We start from the raw sequence: 26679 nt of genomic DNA, 5'->3' as shown, positions 1-26679 counted from the left end.
CACCTGGCTCCCCCATCCTCCTACCCCCAACCCCTTCAAAATCCTTGGGTTGTTTTTCAGAGTCCATAGTCTCTCATGGTTCACCCCCACTTCCAATTTCCCTCAACTCCCTTCTCTTCATCTCCCCATGTCCTCCATGATATTTGTTATGCTCCACAAATAAGTGAAACCATATGATACTTGACTCTCTCTGCTTGACTTATTTCACTCAGCATAATCTCTTCCAGTCCCGTCCATGTTGCTACAAAAGTTGGGTATTCATCCTTTCTGATGGAGGCATAATACTCCATAGTGTATATGGACCACATCTTCCTTATCCATTCATCCATTGAAGGGCATCTTGGTTCTTTCCACAGTTTGGCGACCGTGGTCATTGCTCCTATAAACATTGAGGTACAGATGGCCCTTCCTTTCACTACATCTGTATCTTTGGGGTAAATACCCAGTAGTGCAATTGCAGGGTCATAGGGAAGCTCTATTTTTAATTTCTTCCTCTATTCTTTTTTTACAGGACTTAGTTCTGGCTCCATTATAACCATAACTGTAACTTAACAGAACAGAATTTAACTGTAGCACTGCCCATGCTATGCCAGTGATCAGCAAACACAACTTTAATGAAATAGTATGAATCACATAAAGTACTATGGGTCAGTATTAAGTAGAATGATATGTAACAGTGGACCTCCCCATCCATTCCACATTTCCTGACTCAAGATTGAGGAGTATGCTACTTTTGAGCTAAGTTTCTTGTGGAAGATAGGCACATTAAGAGGAACTATCCAGTTCTTATCTCTTCTTTATTTTTGAATCTGGCTTAAATTACTTCTATTAATTTCTTTTGTGTTTTAGTAGGAAATTGTTATTTTAAAAAATCCATGAAAGCTTATGGTGCTAATAGTCTTTTTAAGAAATCTTTGTGCAATGAACATCACATGTTATTCTCTAGACAGTCATTGATTCTGTGGCTGAAAAAAATACTAAGCCTTTTGCTTAATGCCAGCATTTATTGTTTCTTTTTCTAAGACATCATTATCATAGGCCCAAAGATAATTTTTCAAGTGAAGGACTGTATTGTAAAGATAAAAAGGGGAAATGCTAATATTTTCTTACTACAACTTGCTAATTTGCAATAGAATTGCTTTACAGCAGAAAACTCTTAAATATATATTTTTGGACATCACTTACAATACTTGGAATCTTGTACTATGATCACATGAAAAATCTATTTCAGTTTTATTGCCATGACAATTAACCACTTAGAATTTTATTCTGTTGCTTTAATTCTTTTCCATATATTGTCAGGTGGATGGAAGTCAGTCCATGTAAATCTAGAATTCAAACATCTGACCTAGAGAGTAAATGCCATGCTTTAAATTGGTCAGCATGGTAATGCTGAAAAATCCTAGAGGGTTACAGATGATATCAATCACTTGCTACGCTCATGACTAATTTAATCTCCTTCTTGCCATGTTCTCCCATCAGCCTAACACTGCATGACCTGTCAGAAACTCTGCCACGATGTGACTGGGCTAAAGATGAAACAATTTGTTCAGTCAAGCTGATTTGCCTACCATCTGATTCGGGTTTTATAGTATCTCATCCTGGCTTGGTTGAAATTCATTTTATCATGATCTATAAAGGAGGTGTTTGATTAGCAAGTTAGAGGTAATATGAATTCAGCACTGATTCTGGGCTGCGCGCTGCTTTCAGCGTTGTCCATGTATTATCTCACTTAATTGTCACATCAGTTCCATGAGGCTGGAGCTACTCATCAGCAAGATATACAAGGAAGAAAACTGAGGGCCGGAGAAAGTAAGTTGCCTGCCCAAGGTCATATAGATAGTAAGCAAGGAAGCCAGAATCGTAACCCATGGGATGAAGGTACAGTGTGCGCTCATATACCACTTGCTTTAAAAAAATAACATGGTATGTTTGTAAGTCTATATGTTAACTATTTACATGTAAATATAATAAATGGTCCCACATAACAAATTAATTATATTTTAGTCATTAACTAAAGAATATGTATACCCAAATGTTTTATTAAACTAATTTAGTCTTCTCTTACATACTTGAAAGAAGATAAAGCATATTTCTATTAAAAATATCTGTAATTAGGGGCATGTGGGTGGCTCAATCGGTTTAGTGTCTGCCTTCCTCTCAGGTCATGAACCTGGGGTCCTGGGATCAAGTCCCGCATCGGGCTTCCTGCTAAGTGGGGAGCCTGCTTCTTCCTCTACCTACCTATCCCCCTGCTTGTGCTCTTTCTCTCTCCAACAAATAATTTAAAAAAGTCTTTAAAGATATCTGTAATTCAAACACTTAGTTTATATTGACTTTTTCCTTCTATTATTCTGAATATATTGACTTCTACTCAATGATCATGACTTCTAATTTGATTTAAAGAATACCTTCTCTATTCCTTTAAACTCTCTGGCTGTCACTCTGCCTTTCTGGACCTTAATCCAACCTGCAGATCTAGGGACTCCTTGCACTTGCTCATCTACTCTAACCCTGGAGCCAGTGGCACACCTAGGTGTGTGGATTCTGGAGCTGTATGGGGAGGAGGCTGGGTGAGGGTGGAAGATCTTTAACAAAAAGGATGCAAAATGAAAAATACAAAATTAGGTTCAAAATGAATATTTACTTAAGGTACTTTATAGATTTTTTTAAAAAGCTGGAAAATACTAAAAACATTAAGACATCCAAGTACACACACACACACACACACAATATTTTCAATAGTTAACTTGTTGACAACTTAAAAATACATTTCCCTCCTACAGTTTTTGGCTATATGATTATTATAATTATTGATCCTCTCTTCACAGAACAACAATTTGGTAATATAATTTTTAACAGGATAGAAAGCTGAGCCAGTCTTTCTTCCACTATAGTTGATCACAGTATCACCAAAAATGATGACCCATCATTTTTATCCAACTTGGTTCTCTATGTGTTGTGTGTGTGTGTGTGTGTGTGTGTGTGTGTGTACAAATGATTTTAAGGATTAGCAAAGAAGATGTATTTCATGTATGTTCAAATCAAGATTTTGTAATTTATCACTTGCCTTATTGAACATCCTAAAATGCCTTTAGAAACTTTAGTTCAGATGGTATTTTATAAGTTTTATCAAATAAGCCATTGTATCCAAAAAAGGGGGAGTTGTAAGGTGCATTTATACTTGGATATACTGCCTTACCAGATCCACTCTGGACAGGAGCACTTTCATTTGACCAGACTGAGATGAGACAGAAAGTTTCACTTAACAATTACATATATCCAGTCATTGGTAGGACTTCCCACTGACTAGTTTCTGGTTTCTTATTTTCCCCCATTACCACACTGCTGGGTACTGTAGGACATGAGGCTTCTGGTGCTGCACCTTCATTCCCCATTTAGGTCAGGATGTAGGTAGCAGGACTATTCCAGGAAGCTAATACTACAGAGAAAGCTGGCAGCAGTAGCATGAAGTGACTGAGAACCACAGGAAGATATCCTAGTAACTCCAACATAAATGATCCCTAAGTGAACTTCCCCAAATCTTCATCTGTAAGAAGAAGCCATATGAGAGACAGGCAGAAGGACAGAGAGTCAAGGACAGATACCCACCTTGAGTCCTGGCACAGATACCCACTGGAGAGTGGATAACATGCTCCAGGTACCAGGGCCCAGAATTCTTCTCCTGAATTCCTGGGCCACTGACCTGCTGGCTTGACCACTCACTGTGTGGAGCATACTTACTCAACTCAAATGATGGTCAAGTGGAACTGGGGTGGGGAGGTAGAACAGGGGACAGACTAGCATCTGGGGGATGGCTTTCCCCACATTGCAGGGTCCAAGGAAAAACTCCAAGGGGTCAGAGTATTCTCGCTTTGAACTAGGCCCTCCCATGCATTAGGCAGGCGTATTTGTCAAGAGAGCAAGATTTATAACGTAGATGTTCTACAGTGAATATGCAATACTTGTACTGTTCAAAATAATATTGAAAAACTTGTCACATCTTGTCAAGTGTCAAATAGTGAAAAACTTGTCAAGCAAGCAAAACTTGAAAGGCCTAATCTAGTCATACAATTTAGAAATTCCATTCGGTGTGTCAAGAAAGTGCACTAGGACATCTGTCTGCTAAAAATTGTTGGATTCTGGGAAGATTGTTGAAGGAGCTTTGGCATCAACATTCAGGGTTCCCAGGATCGCCAAGCCTGGGAGGTGGAGAAGCAGAGCAAATGCTGCTCCAAGCTTCTGGAGGATCCACTACAAAGTAGAACATGGGGCTTGAGCAAGTAGAAGCACACCTCAGTGCTCCCAGTGATAGGTGCTTAGTCGCCATCGCTGAACAACATTTCCCTAATGCCTCCCTGCAGAATGGAGCAGACCACGGTGATCTTACAGACTAAGGCCACCTTGGGCTGGTGGAGTCAAGCGCTTAATATGCTTCTGATAATGTAGACAGAATCTGTCATATTCCTAAAAAAGAAATCATTCTTGGATGAAAAAAAATTATTCTCTTTGGGAAGAGAAGAACAGTGACATTTTCAACAAAAGGATGAATTCTTATTGCCCAGCTATTTAAAATTCTAAGCACTATTGTTTGTGTTATGTAACACTTAGAGAATGATACAATGAGGACACATTGTTAATATAATCCTAGAAACAATCAGATACCTTCTCATCTGCTCTTCAACCCTTGTCAAGTAACTGCTGTGGGTCCCTCCAAATTTCATCAGATTCTGTGCCTCACATAGGCATGGATAGAGGAGGTGAGAGTCCACAGTTCTCAATGCTAAAATGTCCCAACCATCTGGGTTTTAGGACAAGTGGGCCAGCAATCCCTGCAGATGCTGGGACCTTCCCCCTTTGGTCTCCCCTCTCTCTTGCTTGCAATTCAGTTCTGTGTATCCAACCACACAGGTCCTCTCTGTCCTCTACACAGGAACTGGGCTTGGTATTTTGTTCAGCTTTCAGATGCACGTGGTTTTCTGCCCCACATCACTTAGGGAAAGCTGGAAGGGAGAGATCAGAGCCCCACTAGGGCTCCTCAGTGTGATTCCCTCCTAATGATCCTTTTCCAATCAGAAGGGAGTAATTCTCCTCCACCTCATTATTTTCCTGCCTAGCTTTCTGCCCTTTGAAGCTGAGTTTTTCCTTCCATTAACAAACAACTAGGAAAGTGTACTCACTAGTACTTGTACTAATCTTGCAGTTTTATAGCCTGACCTCTGACCAACCTTTTGGCAGAAATGGTTTCTTAAAGGGGCAGTGCCTGCTTTTTCTAAACTTATCAGAAGACCTTAAAAGAGATTCTACTTCCTTCTGGGATCCCCTGGAGAAAACAATGCATGCAAAATACAGTTATCTTTTATTCAGGCGGTGGGGTGCCTTTTTGCACTGTCTATATGTCAGATTCCACATGGTGGCCTGGATAGTTGGTATTCAGAAACCAGGCAAGAAATTAGCATTTCAAACTGATACTAAACACAAATTAGACTCATTCTCATCTTCTACGACAGGAATAGCACTTGATAAACACATAGGGAACTTTCGGCGTACAGAATGAATGGATTCAGTTAAACAAACTTTTATTGAGCACCTGCTGTGTGCAAGACATTGTGTTGAGTGCTATACTGAGTTCTGTGAGTCAACAGTATGACCAGGATTTGCAATTTGATAGAGCATATGGCTTTACACGGACATAATATGGAATCTTTAATCTTCATAAAGGGAATAAGTACCATATGAGCAGATGATGGAGTAAATATCCCAAGAAGTCAAGAGAGGGATGGGTAATGCATTTTCAGATTGGGAAGGACAAAGGGAAGCCATAATTCAGGTTTTCTTTCTCATATTTTCTTTTTTTCTAAGGTTTTCTTAACCAGTGTCTTTTGTTTGTTTGTTTGTTTGTTTTGGCCAAGACTTTTTGAGCCATGCTATGGACAGCCTGTGGAACTGGAGTTTGAAAGTCTAAGATCTAATTTAAATTCTGCCACTTGCTAACAGGGTGAGTTTGGGCGAGTCACCTAATTTCTCTGTTTTTCTAGATTCGAGACTGGCAATTACATTTATTTGCCACAATCTACCCAAAGGATGATTGTGAAAATCTATGCAAAATAACACAGGTGTCATTCAGGTGGGAGGGCTCATTATCATAACAAATTTTTTTCACTAGTTGTTACTGGTTATCAATGTTCTATTTCTAATTTCTAATGTTCTATTTCTTCACTGATCTTCATAGAGTGTTTCTTTTCTAATCACTTCATATTTTCTAGCTTCGGATCAAAACACAGACGACTTCTACAAAGATGTCCAGCTTCACGTCCATTTGAGAACAAAAACCCTTTGGGCTTGTTTCTTTCACGTAGCCTTGCCCCCTTTTCTAGCAGGAACATCCTTGTCTAGTACAGATCCAAGCAACGGTTTACTGCCCTTCTGTATTCTAGCTCCTGCCTTTCTCCCCCCTCAAACAGCCCCTCCTTCTGTATATAACAGAAGCAAAAAGGTGCCACTGCCAAATATAAAGTTGAGAAGCGAACTCTGTCACTTAGGGTTTTTTTTCCCCCCAATCATCAGTTTCCTTTGTAAGTTTAACTTTTGACAAGTGGCAGGAAAAACATCTCTGGCAAGATTTCTAGAGTGAAATGTAGTGACTTAACCACAGACTTCATTGTGATTGATGAAGAGATTCTTTCCAGGACAAAGTCTGGAAGGAAAGTGGTTCGATTCATCTGGTCTGTTCAACCAGTCTTCAGAATGAGGATGGTAAAGGAAGAAAAGCACTTGTCCAGCACAAAATAAATTGGGGTACTCCATGGCGCCGGTCCATGAGACACAAGTTCCCAAGAACACTTAACACTAGAGGAAGTCACAGGTGACAGGGTTTTCTCTCGGCTTACTTTTCTCTTTTGAGCCTGAGAAATGAAAGCAATTATTATATTTATTTCTCATCTAGAATAATGCAAGTTAGGTATCTCATTCATTAGGGAACTTGAACTCCTTCTCATCTAGGCATGAAATCTAGCTATGAAACATAAGCTACCTATCAATTCTGGCAGGATCATGAAAAAGAAGTCTTAAACTCTGGACAAATTCTTTTATCTCAACTTTTTTAAATGAGTAGGGTATGTGTGTGTGTTTCTCCTTCTTCTTCATCTTCTGAGGAAAAACAGTGAATTAGAAAGAAACTGGGAGCCAAAAAAAAAGAGAAGAAGAAGAAGAGTCTTGGGTCTTGGTTAGTATTCATGATTAAGTGCTTTGGTTTTTCTCTATCATTAAATGTCCGTGTTATAGTAGGCCTATAGCTTTAAAAATATATATTTGTCTAACATGATGAAAATAAGAAATAAACCAAACCTCTAATTCCAGAATTTGAAAGCCAGTGTTTCACATTTCCATTAAGTCAAGTGCCCTCTGACTTGACATGCTGGCCTGTTCCGTAAATGATTCAATGGACTGACCAGAAACCTAAAATTGAAGCCATATGGAAACTTACTGTGCATATTAAATTGTGTGTAGCAGTGTTAACAGCATCTTGATTTGTGGCTGCAAGTAATAAATGAATTATATTAATTTTGTAGCTGCAAGCTAATTTCTCCAGAATTACTTTTTAATAACCAAGCATCATGTTCGCTGGTAAGATTTAAATACATTTAGGAACAAATTTGTAGACTTTTAAGTAATGCTAGATTGTCATTTTGAAAGCTTAAGAGTGCATTTACTATTTCCCCCAACACCAAAGTTTTAGAGAGAAAATGATTTTGCTCAAACTGGAGAAGTTTTTTGGTAAACAATGGGTGTGTTCCTACCCAGGAGCGGCCCCCACGGCACTACAGCCAAGTGGGAACTGCACTGTTGCAAGTGTTTCCCTGCCCACCCCCTGTCCCAATTTCATAGGTGATTTGTCTCTATCGTGTAACTTCCAATTTCCTCCCTTCTGTTGGATTAAAACTAATCATGCTTTCATGTCAGCGCAAAACTTTGAAAATTGTGGTCGGTGGTCTTAAGGGAAGCTATTTAGTTTGGTGGTGGAGACTGTAGGTTCTGGGGCCCAACTCACTTGGGTTGATCTTTCATCCCACTGCTTACAAACTGTGTGACCTTGGGCTGGTTTGTGTGCCTCGGTTTTCTGAGGGGGACAAATGATAGTATGTACCCCACAGGTTGTTGGGAGGATTAAAAGAGAAAGTAGATATAAAGCCCTTGGATGAGAGCCACCTTGATGATGCCTCATTGAATGTGAGCTACTGTAATTCTCTGGGGGAGAATGAGTTTCATGGGAAGCTGGGGAGGTTGCTGGTCAGGCAAACCTACATGGAATCCCAGATCTACCGGTTACTGTTCTTAGACATTAAATGAGCTTAGATAAGTTGCTTCGCTGCTCTGAACTTCAATGGAATGAAGTTATCTGTACAATGGATTGCCCATACCAAACCCATCTCCCTGAACTGCTAGGAGAGATACATGAGACAAAATGTGAAAAAGTATTACATAAGGCTAGTCATGCAATAGTTTCAACAAATATTCATTCACATTCATTTCCTCTCTCTTTCATGGGAAGTAGCCCCAATGTCTGATTGCAGCACAGACCCCTCTCTTGAACTCCAGACTTAGAGAGCTGCCATTGGACCGCCTACTCCTCCATGAGACTGGGAGTGAGCACAAGGCACTTAATCTCAGCAAGTTACAAACAGACCACAGATGTCTACCTGTTCTTCAGCCTCTCCTCTCTTCCTCACTTCGAGGTCCAGGCAGTCACCAGCAATGATTTCTCTCTGTTCATCACTCCTTAGGCCTCTCCCTTCCTTTCTCGTCCACAGTCATCTTGCATTGGAGCTGTTTCCTGACAGGTTCCCCTGGGTCCAGTTCCCGGGGACCCTCCCACAGTGCACATCAGCTGATGTGCTCCTCCGGAAAGACCCTCCAGCAGACTCCCCCACAGACCTGCGAGGCTTTCCATGGTGTTGGCTTGGCCGGCGAGTCCAGGCCCACCTCAGGCCAATCCCAGCTCACTCCAAACATCCCTGTCAAACTGGACTTGGAACTCCAGAATTGATTTGCACCTTCCTCTTTCCAGCTGAACATTTCTGCCTGAAACTCCCTTCTGTTAGAGTCTCAGAGGGGCTTCCAAATAAGTAACAGCTGCTTAATATGATAAGAAATAGGCAGATGAAAGTCAAAGATCAACCTTATAATTGATGAGGTTAAAGTTAGAGAATTTTGCTTTGAGTGTGAGCTAAATGAGCTTGCTAACACAACTCTAGAAAGGGGAAGACTGTTTCAAGTGATCATAGGAAACACTGGAAGACCCCAGAAGACTGCAGGACCTCTATCATTTCTTAACTTAGAACTCTAGGGACCAAGGGAGGATGGAAAGGAGGAGGGGCTGAGGCACACATGCCCAGTGTTCTTTGACAACATCCTCTAATCAATTTAGAGATCAATTTCTTCCCCAGAGAAGGGGTTTAGAAGCTACTGCAAAGCCAAGAATGTTAGACCTTTCCATTTGGATGGAAATAACAGGAAGAGGAAAGAGGCATTCCCACCGTATACCCTCTCACACTGGTCCACCTGTGAAACGTCTCTAACTAGAGCATTTCCTACAGGAAACTCCTGGTTCTGCCTCCCCCGTGGCCTGGCCCAGAATAAGCAGATTCTGCCTCCATTTCTGTCTCCTCCAGTAATGCCTTTAATTTAGTCATTTATATTTAACTATATAATGCTTCTGTCTTGTTGGATTCCCGGTTCTTAGCCACGTCTTTTTCATTTTTTGTACACTTTATACCTAGTGCAAAGAATAAATTTTCTTTAAGATTTTATTTATTTATTTGACAGACAGAGATCACAAGTAGGCAGAGAGGCAGGCAGGGGGTGGGGGAAGCAGGCTCCCTGCTGAGCAGAGAGCCCGATGCGGGGCTTCATCCCTGGACCCTGAGATCATGACCTGAGCTGAAGGCAGAGAGGCTTAACCCACCGAGCCACCCAGGTGCCCCCCTAGTGCAGAGTCTAAAAAACAGTAATTTATTAATAGATATTTGTTGAATGGGTGTTCTTTTGTCTTGGTTATTCAGACCCCAAGAGAACAGGGAGCACCCTGTCTTGCTCACATGTGTGTCTACCCCTCTCCCAACACCTTCTACAGCATTGGAGCCAGATGGCACCCCTGACAGCAGTGCTCCCTGGGTGGGGGACTCATAGGCATCCTTACTACACCAGAAACTCCACGAGAATGGGGAGCTGGCCTCCTCTTTTCCTCACTGTGTCCTTACCACCTAGAGCAGTGTGTGACTCATCAGAGCAGGGACTCAATAAATAATTGTTAAATCAACAACTCCTCTCATTGTATCCTCCACTTTTTGCCTCTCTTGAGGATGAAAACACATGAAGACCATGACCTGTTATTCTGAGGTCTTATTGAAGGCATGAAGGAATTGCCAAAACACTACCCTAATGTTCTCTAAGACAGGTTGGTGATTTTGTGTGAGGGAGTCTATCTTTTATTCTGTAAATACAATTTGTTATATTTTACATATAATAGAATTATGTTCTATAATATACTAAAATTATATTGATTAAGTTCACTAGCCTAAATTGTATCACAACATGCTACTTGCATCTAACCTGTATTTTAAAAAATTGTTGTTCATGTTGTTCAGATTTAGTAGGAGTCAGTATGTTGATACTATGTTAATAATAAGGACAATAGCTGGTTTCATCGGCTGCGTGCTTGCTCTGCACCAGGAAGTGAGCTAGTACTTTTCCTAAGTGATCACATTTTATCTTCACAACCTGATGACATATGTGTTATTATTCTCACTTTTTAGGTGAAAATCTGATCCTTAGTGTCAGTTGTTGTTGGATGTGAGAGGTCTCTGCTGTTCTGTCTCTGATTCATGATGTTCTTCTGTAACAAAGCCAGAGCTTATCTCCCCAATCACAACCACTGAATCCAGTACTTAATGAACGTATGTACTATACAGACACAAAAAGGATTAAATATCGTCCCTGCCTTCAGGGAGTATACAATCTAGTCCTATCTATATGTTACACAGCAATATGAAACCTAAGTAAGATTTTGAATACAATAACATTTAGGCAGCAAAGATTTAGATGACAACTATGTAACTGAAACAACAGAGATGTGACTTCAGAGCAGCATGATGCCCTACAGATTAGCGGGCTCTGGGAGCCTTCGTATAGGAGGTGGCCTTGAAGTACATGTGAATTTGAGAAAGTGGAAACTAGAAATGAGGACATCCCAAAGAGGTGGAACAGCATGAGACCCAAAGGCAGATAGAGGTGCAACAAACAAGTTCAATCTCAGGGACATTTTCCTGTAGTACAGAAGTGGTCTAATCTTGCTCCTCAGAGATATCTCAGGAGCTAGAACACACATGAGGGTGTCTTGGTTCCAGGCCCTCCAGTCTTGTCTTTACCAGGATCAGAAACCTTTTTGATGTGTCCACTAACTCCTAAGTTACCATTTGAACAAAGCATACTAATGTTGTTTTAAAAAGCAGGTGAAAACCATTGATAATGAAATGGGATATCAGTTTGGAGAAGTGGACTACAGATCCCACCCACGAGGCATTGGGTGCCAAATTAGGGACTGTGGAATACAGCCTAGGGATGAAAAACCTCAGGACAGGTTTTGTCCACCTTTGTCCATTAGTGTTGTGCCCATGGGAAAGTGACATGACTCTGCTGATTTGGTTTCCAAGGAAAATAAGGATGATATAAATTAACACCTAATGCTGAAGTTCCTGGAACTAAAAAAGATGAATATGTGAAAAGCATTTTGTAAATTCTAAAGTACTATATGACATCAAAGTTGTTTTCAGTTTTAATATGGAGGTGAAGCGATAAGAGGAAATCAGCAGAACATGGAAACTAACTTGAAAGTACAGGGGCCAGAAAGAGAAGGAAAAATGAGAAATATTTAATATCTTTTTTTCATACACATTGCAAGAAAGTTCTGGAAACAGCTAGCAGGAGTGGTAGTGTTTTGGAGAGGGCTCTACTGTCCACATGTTGAGCTTTAGAGGACAACGGGATCACTAAGTGGAGGCATTTGGTGGCCTGAAGTACAGGTCTGGTAGTCCTCAAGTAAGGGACCCAGGAGGAGAAGTAGGATCCATAGGACAATGAAGACAGATTCAGTGGCGGTGCCCAGAGAAGATGAGAGAAGGAAGAAGAGCTGGTAAAGGAGACAGAAGAAGAGTAACCAAAGTATGAGGTGACCCACACTAGCTAGGGAGGGCAGGGGCAGCCAGGGAGCAAGGAAAGAGAAGGTCTGAAAGACAGTCACTGGACATCAGTAACTTGTGTTACTTCTCATGATTCTTCTTTTATCAGAAACCAAGAATCTACAAAGTCGTGTCCTTGCCCTCACTCGCAAAGCTAATGGACGCAGCTGGACAAAGCTGGGCCCTCAGGCTTTGCCCTCAGGTGATCTTGCACATCCCCTTCATTGGCACCCAGGGCTTCCTATAATGAGATCTCTTGTCAGCTTTTCCAACCTGCTCTCTCAATTCTTTTTATCCCCAGTTTTTACACGCTTTCATGTTTAAACATCAGTATGCTTTGTTCAAAGGATACCATAGGTGTCGGAGTAAATATGACAACATATGCAGTCTCTGTTGGATGGTGGCGGTGGAGGAAGTACTGCAGCAGAGCAAAGAGACAGGGCGGTAAAGAAGGTGTGACATTTTGTGTCAAGCCCTTATTGGAAAGTTTCAACTGGGAAGGAAAGAGAGCAAGAGGCTAGGTGGGGCTTTAGGATGAAGAGAGGTATTCTGTTGTTGTTGTTCCATTTTAGTTCTTCAGTTTGGGAGGGAAGTCTTACATCCTCAGCCAAGTATCTGCCGAGGTTAGAGCACTGCGTTACACATCTAGAATGAGAGGACAGGGTGTAGACCCTCCCCTTCCATCTCCTGCTGTATAGCTACTCAATGTAAGAACTTGAACCTTGTCCTAATTTGGGAGACTGAATAAGAAACAGGGTCCCTGAGGGAGAGAGGGGAGACCCCACAAGTAGGGAAGGTAACAGATGCAGTGAGGCCAAGTGAGAAATGGCCAGAGGGAAGGGAGGCTGCAGTAGCTTTGCATAGAGCATCAGGTTTTGCTTGAATCTACTCTCTGGGATGGCTGAGGGCCCTGGGACCAAGAGAGCTGAGTGATTAAAGCTGAAGACCCTTATCAGGAGCCTGAGTGCTCTGCCTTTCCTTTAAAATGAGAACATGTTGTTTCTTCTAGGCCAGAGACCCACAGACAGGTGATGAGGGAGTGAAAGCAGTTCCAAGGGAGAGGGCAGATGCCCATGAGACATTACATGGAGGTCAGAGGTGGGTTGCTGGGGTACATCACCAGCCGTGGGATGCCTCAGTAGAGGGGGCATCAGCACAGACAATTTGGGGACCTGGGGATACAGGAAACCCTGGCCTTCCATGCCTTCCAACAGAGCAAGAGGCCTGAAGTCATGCAGTTTACAGGGAGGAAGGAGGACTGGGTGTAAGAATTAAAGTACTTAGAATACACAAGCTGGGGAGCTAAGAGAGCATGTGTAACACAGATTTATGTAGTCAGATGGGAAAGAGATAGTAGAAACAGGAAACAGAATGCTTGGGCAAAGGATACGTTCTCAGAGAGGAGAAGAAGGATTTGGTAGACAGCAGAGTGAAAGGCACTGGTCCTGGAAAGAAGTAAGCAAGCCCAGACACACACAGCTGGCAAGGGAAAATGCGTGTAAAGATGGGGTTCACAGATGGGGCTCACCATACTACAAAGAGGATAACTAAGACAATCTCCTGTCCAGTAGACTGAAACTTCTGGCTAAGGCAAGTGATTCCACATGCAGAATGTGTCAGGTTTGAGGCCAGGGTAGTGCAGTGTGGGGGGAAAAGTTCAGCATGGTTCAAGACAACCCCATGAGGGCACTGATGAAGAATGCATGTACTTCAGCAGTGGTCCAGTGGAGGCGTGCTGTGCTGTGTGTCCCATTAGCACCTGGATGGAAGACATGTCTGGCAACAACATAGGCCTCCTGAACTGTGGGGAGCATTTTGGAAACAATTAAAAATCTTATTGAGAACCCGTGATATTCGAGGCAGACTGCTAAGGTGGTCCACACAGCATATAAGATAAGGCCCAACCTCTTGAGGATTCAGAGTCTGGAAAGGGAGGCCTAGTAAGTGCCTGACTAACACACATCTTCTTCTTTCTTACTTACAGGTGGCACTATGTTCTGATAAAAGGATATATTTCCCAGCTTCTTTAAAATCTGGAGGTGGTCAGTGAGATATTAAGTAGAAGTCATAAACACTTTCTAGAAGGCTCTGATCAGGTGGATGGGACACATTTTGCCATCCCCTTCCCTTCTCCATAATTGGAATGAAGACATGATGGTTAGTACCCCAACAGCCATTTTGGGCCATGAGGCAAATTTGAAAATGGAAGCACCACACTAAGGTTAATGGAGGTAAAAGGAACCTAGGCCTCTGGTGCCCCTGGACAGTCATTTCAATCCTGTACTACCTACTACTTGTTTTATTTTGTTGAGGGTATACCTGTATCTGAGTCTATCTATGTATTTACCTATTAATCAAGTCCTGACATAGGAGAAAGGACAAACAGAGAGACACAAGATTTATAATATAAAAAATAAATGTAATATTCACATAATTCAACTCAAAAGAGATGCCTCTCCATGTGAAAGGCAGTAATTATTTAAAAGATTCAGAAAACAGAAAGGCCTTTCATCCTTTCATGTTGGGAGATGAGGAAAGCAGAAGGTCAGAAAGAGAGCAAGGAATGAAGGCATCCTGACTTTTTGGCTTCTGTATGCTGTCTCCCTGAGGTTGTAATAAGGGGTTCATGGTGACACAGAATTTTGACCCAAATCTGACTCCTAAGACTTCCCAGTCCTGAAGTATACTTTCTATACTATCCTATTTCCCCTTCTATTGGAGTCAGACCTTAAAAGGCAAGATTCTGCAATGAATAGCATCTGCAATGTTGGTATGTGAAAGAACGAGTCGTGATTTCTCAAGATTGCAGTCCCCGGGGAACAGGGACAGCCCTGCTGAGGAAGAGAACTGACACCCGGACCTTGGTTAGTGCAAAGGGGACCAGCTGGGTGGTTCCCATACCAGGGGTCATCAAAGGATAGGGACGCAAAGTGGGACGCAAAGGATAATTAAATCACAGGGAGCAGTCCCACACACCCTACTAACACACAACATAGTATCCCAGATCTCAGCAGCCCGGCAGAGGAGAGCGCCCACATCGGGTTTGTGCACCCAAACTATAGAAGAAATTTCATGATCTCTGTGGTCTGTGCCGGAAAAGCCCACGCTTTTGCTTGAGTTCATTTCAAACAAAGCAGGAGATAAGACACTTCTGCATGTTTGCTTCTTCCGCACACATTCAGCCAGCTGCTTTTTTCCTTAGCGTTCCCGTGTTGCCAGAAGGGAGAGGGAAGAATGCATCTCCTGTGACGGTCTCTACTTCCAACATGGCTTTGCGACCTTGGGAAGACCGTAGTCTTCAAAGCCTGTCTGGACAAAGGAGACTTAGCCCGCGCAGAGCTGTTCACAGTCAGGCAGCGGGTCACCTTGGAACAAGGTGGGGGAGACCGCACTTACTCTGTTAGTGACTAAACAAATGCCTTAATTTTTCAAGTCAGCTTCTTCTCGTTCCAGATGCTTCCTCACTTTCTTGCTTTTCGCTCAGACGGGGTGAGCAGTGATCAGACTCCCAGTGTCTAAGGGGCTTTAAAGAGGCCTGGCAATCCTGGACACAGTCCCGGAGAAGGCAAGTTTTGTGCGCGTCTGCGAGGACGCGGGCGAGTCACTGCTGGGTCGGACAGACAGGAGACTGATGGCTCCCTACCTCGGGCAAACTTCTCTCCACCCCTAGAGGGCACACTTCCTCCTCTTTCCCCGACTTCATGCCCTCGCGGGATTGGAATGAACAGGTGCTGTCACCACCGTTTAGAAGGGCCCGTTCGAAACCAGCCAAGTCCTGCGCCAGCAGCTGCTTGGGCACCTTTACCCCTCCGACCGCGTCTGCGGTGCGCGCTAACGCGGGGGGAGCTGGAGAGTCGCTGCCCCTGGAGAAAGCAGCCTGAAAGCAGCCTGGGCTCTAGAAGTCCCGCAGGCGTGCGAGGGCAGGACGGGGGCAGATTTCCACGGAATTTGGGCAAACTGGAGCGGCCGCGGCCGCCGCCGCTTCCCCCACTGCGGTAGACGGGGCGGGTGAAGAGGCGACGCCCTTTCCAGCCTCTAGGGTCCTGGCCCCAGGAGGTCGTCTCCTCCCAGCTTCAGACCGTGGCATCCGGGCCCGCCGGTTCCCCGGAGCGCGCAGCCCTTTTCCTGGCCGGCGAGGTCGGCTCGGGAGCTGCTCGCAAGGCCCCCGGCCCCAGGGCGCCCACTGCGGGCAAGCCACGGTCAGTGCAGCCTGTGCCCCTGTGCCCGGGTGACAAGTGTGGGGGCGCGAAGCCGCCTCTGTCCTCTTCAAGAGCCGCCCGAGAAAAGCCGTCGGGCCTCCGCCGGCCCGGGCGGTGCCTGCGGGGCACAGGAGTGGGCAGCGCCGGGCGGCGGTGAGCGCGGACCCCCTGCCCGGGCCCACCCGACCGGCTCTGTCCCGCCACCGCAGGACCCATTTCTGCTAACTTTGCCGGCCTTCGCAGCTGTTGCCCTGCTCCCCCTGGGGGGCAAACCTGCGTAAGAGGGCAGCTGGAGGGAGGTCACTGCCACCTTGGTTTTTATTCTAGAAGGGGCTCAGTTCTGCCTAAGAGGGTGAGCTCCCCAGGCGCTAGCTATTCAAGTAGGTGTTTGGTGGCCTTTTGTCAGGAAACTTTTAATCACATAGAATTTAGCCTCTAATCGGCCAGACTTATTTAAACCGAGCAGAGTAAAACCTTCCATTTTTAACATCCACTCTTGGTGTTTGCTGGAAATTTGCCACCGAATTTCGGCTGGAGCTGAAGGTTACCAGGATTTATCATTGTTTCCCCAGGATGTTTAACCCTCATGGGCTCCTCTTCTTTCATTTAACATACTTAGAAAAAAAAAAAAATTCTTGTAAGCGCTTTGGCCATTTTGTTTAAGAAATTTGTTTTACCTTGTACGGTTGAGATCCAGAAATATTTCTGAAATGGGGAGAAGGGAGTGTTAGAGACAGAAAGCAGCTGCGTACCAGGAAATAATAAGTATCGTGCAAAAATATCACAGCTAATAGATGTCCTTTAGGAGTGTAAATATCTATGTTTAATTGCTTTAAAAATGTGGGGTGGAAAAACACAAGTATACATTGTGATAACAAACCTGTACAGATAATTTCTGAATAATACAAAACAAGTGCTGAAAAATTTTTCTTTACGATTGAAATAATTGTTCCCAAATCATGACACCGTCCACCCAAATATCATGTTGCCCCATCTGCAATACTTGAAGAGGAATAGTTACCAATTGAATGCATTTAGATTCATCCTTAATAAAAAGAAAATTGCATAGCTTTTTATATTGTTGCACATACTCAAATGCATTTTCCAATATCAATGTCACCTTCGTGTTATTCTCAATATTTTCAATTTTCAGAGATACATAATATATAATTGCTAGTAATTATAAACACATCATTTTATTCATCCGATTTTAATAACATGCATTTTTATAATTACTGTACAACTGAAATAGACACTGAGTTATGCTGTGTGCATGTCTTTATTCAACAGTATATTCTTAGACACCTTGTTCAAACAAATTAAGTGAATTTAAAAGAAAATAAAACAAGGGGAAAAAAATCCTTCCAGTAAAAACAGAATCACAGTGCTTTACAGACAAAAGGAAAGGAAAAGAAGTTCTCATATGAAAAGAGATTTATTATTACATAGAAAATTCTCACAATAGTTGAAACACACCTCAGGAACTAGTAAACACCTCAGATAGAGTTGTGCCAATTACTCAGCCCACAAGCATCTGCTTTGTCTTAATTAGACGGGGGAGGTGAATGACCACTGTTTATTTTCATTTTCCTCATTAATTATGAAAAACTGCATTTAATTCATCTTGCATGGTGAGAGATTGGCTGCGCAGATGTAAGTCGTAAGGGAAGTGGCTGTCGGTGGGCAACCTGAACATGGCACCCTGCCCAAGGGGACCCCTGGGTGGCACTGCACAGTAATGCATGCCGTAATTGTAATTTTTGCCATAGTCCAAGGTTTCTTCTTGCTTCAGGGAAAATATCCCATTATAGTTAATTGGGGGAGGACTTAAGGGACCTTCAAACTGAGGGCTGGCACACTCAGGGGAGGTGCTTTCATAGAAGGATTCATATGCACTGCAATAATTGTAGGGTTTCATGGACTTGGAATTATCAAGAGTTCCATGCCCTGGGGGAGTGGTGAGCTCAGGGCTGTGGTAGGGAGGGTAGAAAGTAGAGTAGGGCGACCTTGTGTGGTGCGCAGCCTCCCCACCCTGACCCATCAGGAAACTCCTGGCGTTGAGCTGCAAGCAGCCTGCCACCAAGTTTGTAGTTGGCTGGGAAAGACCTTTGCATAAGTTTTGGACGAACGTGAGCAGATCAGGTCTCTTGCCGATTCTCAGAATTTCAGAAAGTGCCCAGATGTAGTTTTTGGCCAGTCGTAAAGTTTCTATTTTGGATAGTTTTTGGGTTTTGGAATAACAGGGGACCACTTTTCTTAAATTGTCCAGAGCATCGTTGAGGCCGTGCATCCTGTTTCTCTCACGTGCATTAGCTTCCTGTCTCCTGAACTTGACCCTCTCCAGTCGGAGCTTGGTCGTCTTTTTTTTCCTAAGACCCCTCCTTCTGGGCAAGCCATTTTCATCTTCCTCTTCCCTGTCTTCTTCCTCTTCTTCCTTCTCAGTTTCTTCTCCTGGGGCCCTTTTGATGCTCTTTCCTCGAAGGACAATCTGTTTGGAAAAGCTTTCTGGTTTCTTAATTTGCTTCTGGTCCTCACATTCTCTAGAAAACTTTCTGCACATCTGGGATTCTGGCATTACAACAGACTCATCAAACGGTAGTGTTAACATGGTTCTCTAATCTTAAATTACCTGAAAAAATGCCAGCACAATATTTAAAGTTTTTTCATTTTTAAAGTTTATACACTTAAAGCATATTTAATGACTTATTCATAAGAATACAAAAACATGTGAATAAGACTAATTCTTGGACCTAGTTTTTACATTAAATAGAATCTTTGAGTTTGTGCAGACTAGTAATTATAAAAAAAATTGGCATATGCAATAGGATAGATTTTTATAGACAAGTTATCAAAAGAAAATAAGACAAGAAGCATTTATGATAATGCTACCACCATTTCCACTTCCCTTTGATTTTAAACTGGTTTTAATGCACAAAAAGGACCATGGAATTCAAGCAAATGCAAAACATGGTATAGCAATGTAGAATTTCATTAATTCCAATTCCCCTGAGTACCAAATGAGAAGAGACCCCAGTTTTTAAAATAAAAAAGTGTTATCTCTCCATTAGCTGACAGATTTGTGAGGTGTTTTGTTTTGTTTTGTTTTAGAAAAAGAAATAAGCCTTAACTTTATCTGCTGTATTATATAACTGCAAATTTAGATAAATGGCTATTGACATTTACAAATTTAAAGAAAAGATTAACCAGAGCCAATGTTTTTAAACTAATTTCTTTCTGATTAGTGAAGAAATATGTAAAAGAGCACTATTTTCCCAGCCTTCACAAAAAAAGGGGGGGAGGGGGTTGGGGCTAATTTGGAATAAACTCCATAAATAAATTAAAAAAAAATAAAAATCACTGGCATTTTTTTTTAATCAAAGAAAATGTTAAGACTGCTTTTACATTTACAATTTTTCCAAATGCAATCGTCTGTTTGCTGCTGTTCAAATCATCCTGGACAAAAAACCACTCTCATAGTGTTTTTGTTCTACGAGCCACAGAAGTCTCCCTCTAGCTAATATCTGACAGGAACGGTCTAAGGATTCTGACTGCAATTGTGCACGTGTGTTCAGAATCCCGAATGAAAGGGGAAAATAATTTGTGTTTCAAATGCAATTTTGGCTTTCGTTTGGTGAAGCAGCAAGTATTTTCATCTAAAGTCTTCAAACAAATAGGCACGTTAAAACAGAGACTTTTCAATTTAACAATCTCCAGCCCCCTCAGCACACGCACATACACACACACACACACACAAACTCTTAGTAATGTCCACATACTTGCAGTGTTACATAATAGCAGTGAAAGTATGTGACAATTACATCATAAGAATGAAATATGATAAGAAGTTATAGATGGCAAAGAGCATATAAATACTATAAGACAGTGACACTGTATCTTTAAATACTTGCATGCAAAGCCAGCATCAATTGAAGTAGATCTTTATTTATATTACCTTAGGTTTTAATTTCATTCAATAATCAGTTTTCATTTTGTATCTTCCAAATCTTTTCAGGCTGAGTGTCGCATCGTCTCCTGGAGTCTCTAGATCTGTGTATATCTGCACTATCTCATTGATCTCTAAAAAGTGACATTGATGCCAACTGCCAGAGCTGGTACCCATGCCATCTGCTAGTGACGTCACAGGGCAGAGAGAACCATGTGATCCTCTCTCTTGGGACCTTCATTCTGCACTGATCATCTGGCATCCCTGTAAGTGGGTACCAGCATTCATGCATCAACACAGAAGGTTAGACTGATAGGGAAAAAATCTGCACCAGCATTTCACATACAGTAGGTGCGTTTCTCCTCGAGCTGCTTCGGCTTCAGTGGCAGTCTGGAGAGATAGCTGTGTTAGTGTTCAGTTTCGCCCTGTCAACGGTGTAACTATTAGGTAGTCGTTAATATTCCATTCATTTACAAGGTGGGCTTTTGTGTGAGCGAGAGGTTTTTGTTGTTGTTGATATTGATGTTTTGTAAAGATCACCATCCCGTTCGTGCACCTGGGTACCCAGGGAGAGAAAGCCGTGAGGAGGAGCTGAAATCGGGAAAAGGGTCTTGAGATGCTTAAGCAAACTAAGATTTGTGTCAGCGAACAGGGATCAACAAAGGTCTCCTTATTTCCTTGTTTTGTTTCATGGCATGTAACTTATGGGTGTGTGTCTGTGTGTTCTCTTATTAACATGTACGACTTCTGTGCTTCTTGGGAATTTGGAATAAAAGAACAGTCTCTCCATCTGGGGTCTGAAAGACATCTTCCGACGCTCCCCTTTCTACACTTGCTGGTACCTTTCAACAACTTTTCAGAGAGATTCTTTATCTATATCAAATGCAGAGACGTCTGCAAGTCCCCTGTGAAAGATTTCAAACTCCATTCTCGTGTCCTCTACCAAAAAGTCACAACTCCACTCTAGCATTGTCCCAGTCTCTTTCCAGCGTGAACTTGCTTGTTCTTTCTCATTTCAGTTCATACACAATAAATATAAAAAATAGTTCTGAGGTTTTTGTCTTGCTCTCCCTGGCATTCTGCTGAGTATTTTAATCAGATTAGCTTTTCTGTTTTCTGAAGCCCTCAGATTTCTTTTTCCCTTTCTCTTAAAAATCTTCTCCTCACATTTTCCCCCCTCTAGACTAACACCCAATTTAAAAGTCTCCTCATTCTTGTATCACTGTCCGATTGTTTTTCTTTGCCAGATTTATTAATATTCCTCTTTTTCCCCACTCCCCACTTTTAGTATCTTAACGAAAGTGGGGTAGAAAGAGTTAAGCGAAACTGGCAGGGCCTTATTGATAAAATAAACTGTGAAACCAGAGGCAAACTCCACCTTCCTCTCCTTTTCTCTGCTCCCCTGTCACCCTGTTCCCTTGCAAAAAAAGAAAGAAAGAAAGAAAGAGAGCGTTTTATTTTATTTCAGAATTGCCCGTCAGTAAAGTAAAAAGTGCACTTAAAAAAGTTTAAAAATGGACAAATACAACCTTTGTTGTTTGACAACTGAATAATCTCTTTCTATAAAGTGAGACAGTATGCTTTTGGTATTAAAGTAATCCCTGGCAGAGTTGTAACTGTTGAATCTGTGTTAGCATTCCCCTTATAAATCCTAGTTTTGAAAGGTTTAGAATTCTGCTGCTTTAATGCACTTTGGTTCCAAATTGGCATTGGGGGCCTCAAATTTAATTCAGTTTTGCTCCTGTCATATCCCACTCATTCCCGTCCCCCTCGAAGTTATTCAGCTTTGCCTGGACAGTTCTAGAAAAGATGGGGAAGATAGTAAAAAGGAGAATTATGCTAGGTAAAAGAAAATAATTTTTTTCTCTCGATGGTCTGCTAAAATTGCAAATTTAAAAGAAAAATAAGCCTATAAATTAATAAGTTAAGTGAAGTAGATTGGCCTCGATTACCTTTTTAAAAAGTCAGACACACCAAAGGCATTTCAAAATGTGTTGTTTAAGGGGATATTACTGGTCATGGGTGCACTGAGATTATTTCATATAGCCTTTGGTTCAAAACTACACACACTTTTTACTTCAAAACAGAGAGTTTCTACAGGAAGAGCAGATGCAGACTTTTGTTTGTCCTCACGTATAGCTTAATTTTTGAAATGTGAAAGGGCATAAGTATCAAGAGTCAGGAGCCACAAAGCCTGTCACTCATTTTACATATCGTACCATGTTCTAAACTTGCGAAGTCTCCAGAAGCTGCATTATATTACGGGCATCACAAACATGAGAATCAAAATCCAAGGAATGCTAACATGACATGTTAGTAGAAAATTAGCACCAATGTAGCTCATTGCAAAGATAGACTTTATATTTTATCTTTCCAATGCACAGACAAATGAGAAACAGTTTTTTGATGAAAACATTTGGGACTGTTCTATTTCTGCCTTTGAACATGAAATAAAAACCTTTCGTGGTGGTGGTGAGGTGGGGTGAAGGGGGGATAGAATCTGTGTTGAGGTTTGCAGAGTATTAATCTATTGTTTGAATGTCCCAGATTTCCTTTTCAAACAAACAAAAAAAAAAGGCGGGGAGGACAAAAAGTTGTTATGTCAAGATCTAGCAAGGATTCGGTGTGTTTGTACAATAATCTTTCAAAAGAAATTTTGTTATGCATTTTCTACTATAGTTCCAGATATGCAAATGCCTTTGCTGTTAATATGCATTCATAACATACACCATAACGGCTGTTCTACTCTCTGCTAAGAAAGCATGTTAACACCAATACTCCAAACAGAAATACATTCTGAATTATAGTCGAAGACTGCAAGTATGGGGAGTGTATTATCCCCATTTCTATAATATATTTTCTCATTTTCTAGTAATCCCTGCACACCAAAATTTACATCTTAACTCAATTTGATACTGATTTAACTGATACGATCTTTGCTTCTGGGGCCAAGACATTTTATATATTTATATTTTTAATGTGTCCAATGTCTGTCTGTCTGCCTCTGTCTTGCTTTCACTGGGTAATCCCTCGTATTTCATTTATAAAAGTGACCCACAGAAAATGTAGATATAACTTGATTCATTGTGAGGCAATAGAAGCCAGACGTCTCAATCAAGGCTGAAGGACTGTTATTTGTAGGTCATCCAGTGAGTACCTGTGTCATAGCAAAGGAGGATTCTATTGACTTCCCTTTCACACTCCTCTCATCACCTAAGAGATCAGTCTGGAACATGACAGGCATTTTTCTCAGGTCTCCTAGAGAGTAAGGCAACAGAATGCAGACCCGGGCAGGGTCAGGCAGCAAAACCTCAGGACCAGAGTTTTTTTCCCCTAGAAGTAGGGTGTTTCTGAGATAGATTTTGTACAATTTTCTCTATTGCCCTTTTTTTTAAGCTCTTAGACAAATGCTTCAGGGCAGCGGGTAAGCCTGTGAGTGAGCCCTGTGTTAATCTTTTAGAGTTTTAACTCTGTCATCCCCTGTGGCTTGAAAGAGTTTTATGGCTGTGGCAGAGCAACCGACTTTGGGAAACAGCCCTTTGGTATTAAATAAAAGTATTGAAAATATAAGGCAAAATGTAAAACCACCTTATTCCCCTTGAAGACTTAGAGGGCTTAAAAGTATGATTTGAACATAGATGTCTAAATGTTTTATAATATATGTGTATGTGTATATATATTATATTAGCATATATACATATGTATATGCATGTGTGTATGTATAGGTATGTGTATATTATAAATATATACACACATGCAAGGATTACTTAGCTCCAACAGATAATCTGGAAATTTGAGGGCAACATTTGAATTGTTTTTACAGGTTTACTTCAGGGTGAAGAGTAAACAGCATTGTACTATTATTTTGCAGTAATTATATGGTTGTTTATGCAATTCACAAAACATAGCACCATCCGATCTTTTATTTTAGCCTTTGCACAAAACGGTACTGCTGTTCTTTCCAGAAATACATTTTATTATTTTTCTTCCATGGAGCATACTTTCTATTTGACTCCCTCAACGGCATGTATTAAATTTGTTTTCTAACTTGTTATTAAATAAAGTCCTCTAAATCTGCCGGTTAAACTCCTATCAGTATGAGAAGACCAGTATTGGACTGAGTTGTTATAGTTCCAGCCATTCGTAAAGAAGGTGCTTTATTAAGTTTTGTGATGTTACTGTAAGAAAATGTGTAGTTTCCTTTAGTCTTTTACAAGTAGAAAGAATGATTTATTGACCCTGATTATGACTTTTTACGATACTGACTTAGAAATTAGAGTTATATTCCAATAATGTGTGTTGTGATGGTTATTTTTAAGCATAGAAAGCAGAAGTACAATTTGTCTCTTTTCTGTTACATTAATCCACTTTAAGATTGGAGTGGGAACTTCAGGCAAGAGATGTTTTGCAAAGGTTTCATGCAAACCTCATTTTGAAAGTCAAGTTCTAAGTTACATGCTTATAGGATGACATGCAGTCTCTCTTAACAGGGGGTTTCTGGATGGATTCCAAGAAGTTCTGGAGCTTCCTAAGATTATGTGCAAATTTGGCATGTATGTGCATATGTGCATTTTTCTAAAGAAAGACCCTCTGTTGGATTCTGAAAGGTTAAGAGTCGCAGTGACTATTTTGATGTCTTACTAAACTTGCCTGAAATCCTGATCCTGCCCCTTAATGGCTCTGTGTCATTCATTCATTCACTTATTCACCCATTCATCCATTCAACAAAGGTTTATTGAATATCAGTTTTGGAGTCATGCTTGACTCCTTCCTTGCTCTTACATCCTAGAACCAGTATGTCAGCAAATCCTCTCAGTACTACCTTAGAATTACATCTAGAATCTGACCACTTCTTGGTAATTCCACCACACCTTCCTTCATCCAAACCACCATCGTCTCTCACCTGGCCCAAATAGCTTCTGGGTTTTCACTCCTGGCCCCTTATATCCGGTACAGAGCCTCAACTCAGCAGCCAGAGGCATGTGGTTAGAACATAAATCAGACTGCGTTCCTCTATGCTCAAAATCCTGCAGTGGTTTCCCCTCCCCCAGAGTCAAAGCCAAGTCCTCATAGAGGCCCAGAGGCTTTTTCTGGTCTTTCTGTTCCCGACTTCTACTGCTCTCCCCTCCACACACTCAGCTCCAGCCACAATGGCCCTGGCTGTTCTTCCCACTCCCAGGCATGTCCCGTCGAGATCCTTGCTCTTACTTCTACCTGGACTCCTTCTCCTGAGTATCCCCATGCCACATCCCTCAAGTCTCTGCTCAATTGCTCCCTGTCAAGGAGGTCCCCTATGACCATCCTACTTTATATTGTGTCCCTCCTATCTGCTTTCCAGTTTTGCTTTTCTCCATAGCACTCAACACTTGCTAACACAATGCCCTAGTGATGGCCATTCGATGGCATGTGGAACAGATATGACAAGCCTTTGGGAGGTACAGGTCTAGAGGGGGAAGACAGGCAATAAATAGGTATCACAGAAATGTGAAATTTATGTATTGGTGGCTACAGAGAATCACGGGACACCTTGCTTGATTCAGGTATCTGGGAAGCCCTTTCTGAGTCACCTTTCAAGCTGAGTCATGAAGACTGAGTAGCAAGCAGAGGCACGAGCATGTGTGCCGTGTCGAATGTTAGGGGGGAAACAACAGCGAGAGTAGGGATCAGATCCTACCAGATCGTATAGGTCATGGAACGTATTTAGAATTTATTTCACTGGAAGTCATGGGAGGACTTCAGGAAGTTAAAGATTTGAAAAGATGACGCTGGCTGAGAAGAGTTGGAAAGAGAAAAAGAAGCAGGGAGCGGATTTACAAAGTCTATATGAGTGGACAGATCACGAGGGGCTGACCATGGCCTAGCTTAGGGTGGGGTGAAGGAAATGAAGGGAGGAAGCCTAGAAACGTATTTTGGAGAGAGACTGTCCGGAACGTAGGGACGGATGGGTGTGGATAGGATGTGGGGAAGTGACCTATCCTCTGGCCATGGTGACGATGAACCGTGCTCCTCCACTGCAATCCGCCAAGCACCAGGCCAGGTTCTTCACGTACATGGCCTCCTGGGATCCTTGCAATAAGGTAGATGGGATTGTCTCCACTGTAGAAGCCCTGAAGCTGCAGCCCAGAGAACTTCGCTAACGTACCCAGGACTGTTCCACGTTTCAGTGAAGGGATCATGATTTGGACCTGGGACTGTGTGAGTCAAAATTCTAGTTTTTTACCAACTACACTTGTTGACCTTAGGAATTAAATAATCAAATGTCAAAAACTGCCTAGAACTGTTTCTAGTACATAACAAATCC

The 26679-nt window shown here is 41.9% G+C and overlaps 1 protein-coding gene across 2 annotated transcripts; it reads right to left on the bottom strand.

Annotated features, from left to right (window-relative positions):
• Window positions 1–17232: 17232 nt before the first annotated feature.
• NEUROD6 (neuronal differentiation 6) lies at window positions 17233–20688 on the bottom strand. Of its 2 annotated transcripts, none has more exons than XM_032872161.1 (2): window positions 20388–20688; window positions 17233–18923 (listed from the first exon to the last, which is right to left on the bottom strand). In XM_032872161.1, exons 1-2 carry the CDS (start codon window positions 20403–20405, stop codon window positions 18030–18032), a joined length of 912 nt encoding a protein of 303 aa, XP_032728052.1. In that variant the 5' UTR covers window positions 20406–20688; the 3' UTR covers window positions 17233–18029. The 2 variants fall into 2 exon arrangements, with proteins under 2 accessions (XP_032728052.1, XP_032728048.1); XM_032872157.1 differs by having other exon boundaries at window positions 17233–19064; window positions 20388–20677.
• Between the last annotated feature and the right edge of the window lie 5991 nt (window positions 20689–26679).

Source organism: Lontra canadensis, unplaced genomic scaffold, assembly GCF_010015895.1.
Source record: "Lontra canadensis isolate GAN:19392208 unplaced genomic scaffold, GSC_riverotter_1.0 scaffold2, whole genome shotgun sequence".
Classification (NCBI taxonomy): domain Eukaryota; kingdom Metazoa; phylum Chordata; class Mammalia; order Carnivora; family Mustelidae; genus Lontra; species Lontra canadensis.
This window is presented reverse-complemented; position numbering and strand designations above follow the sequence as displayed.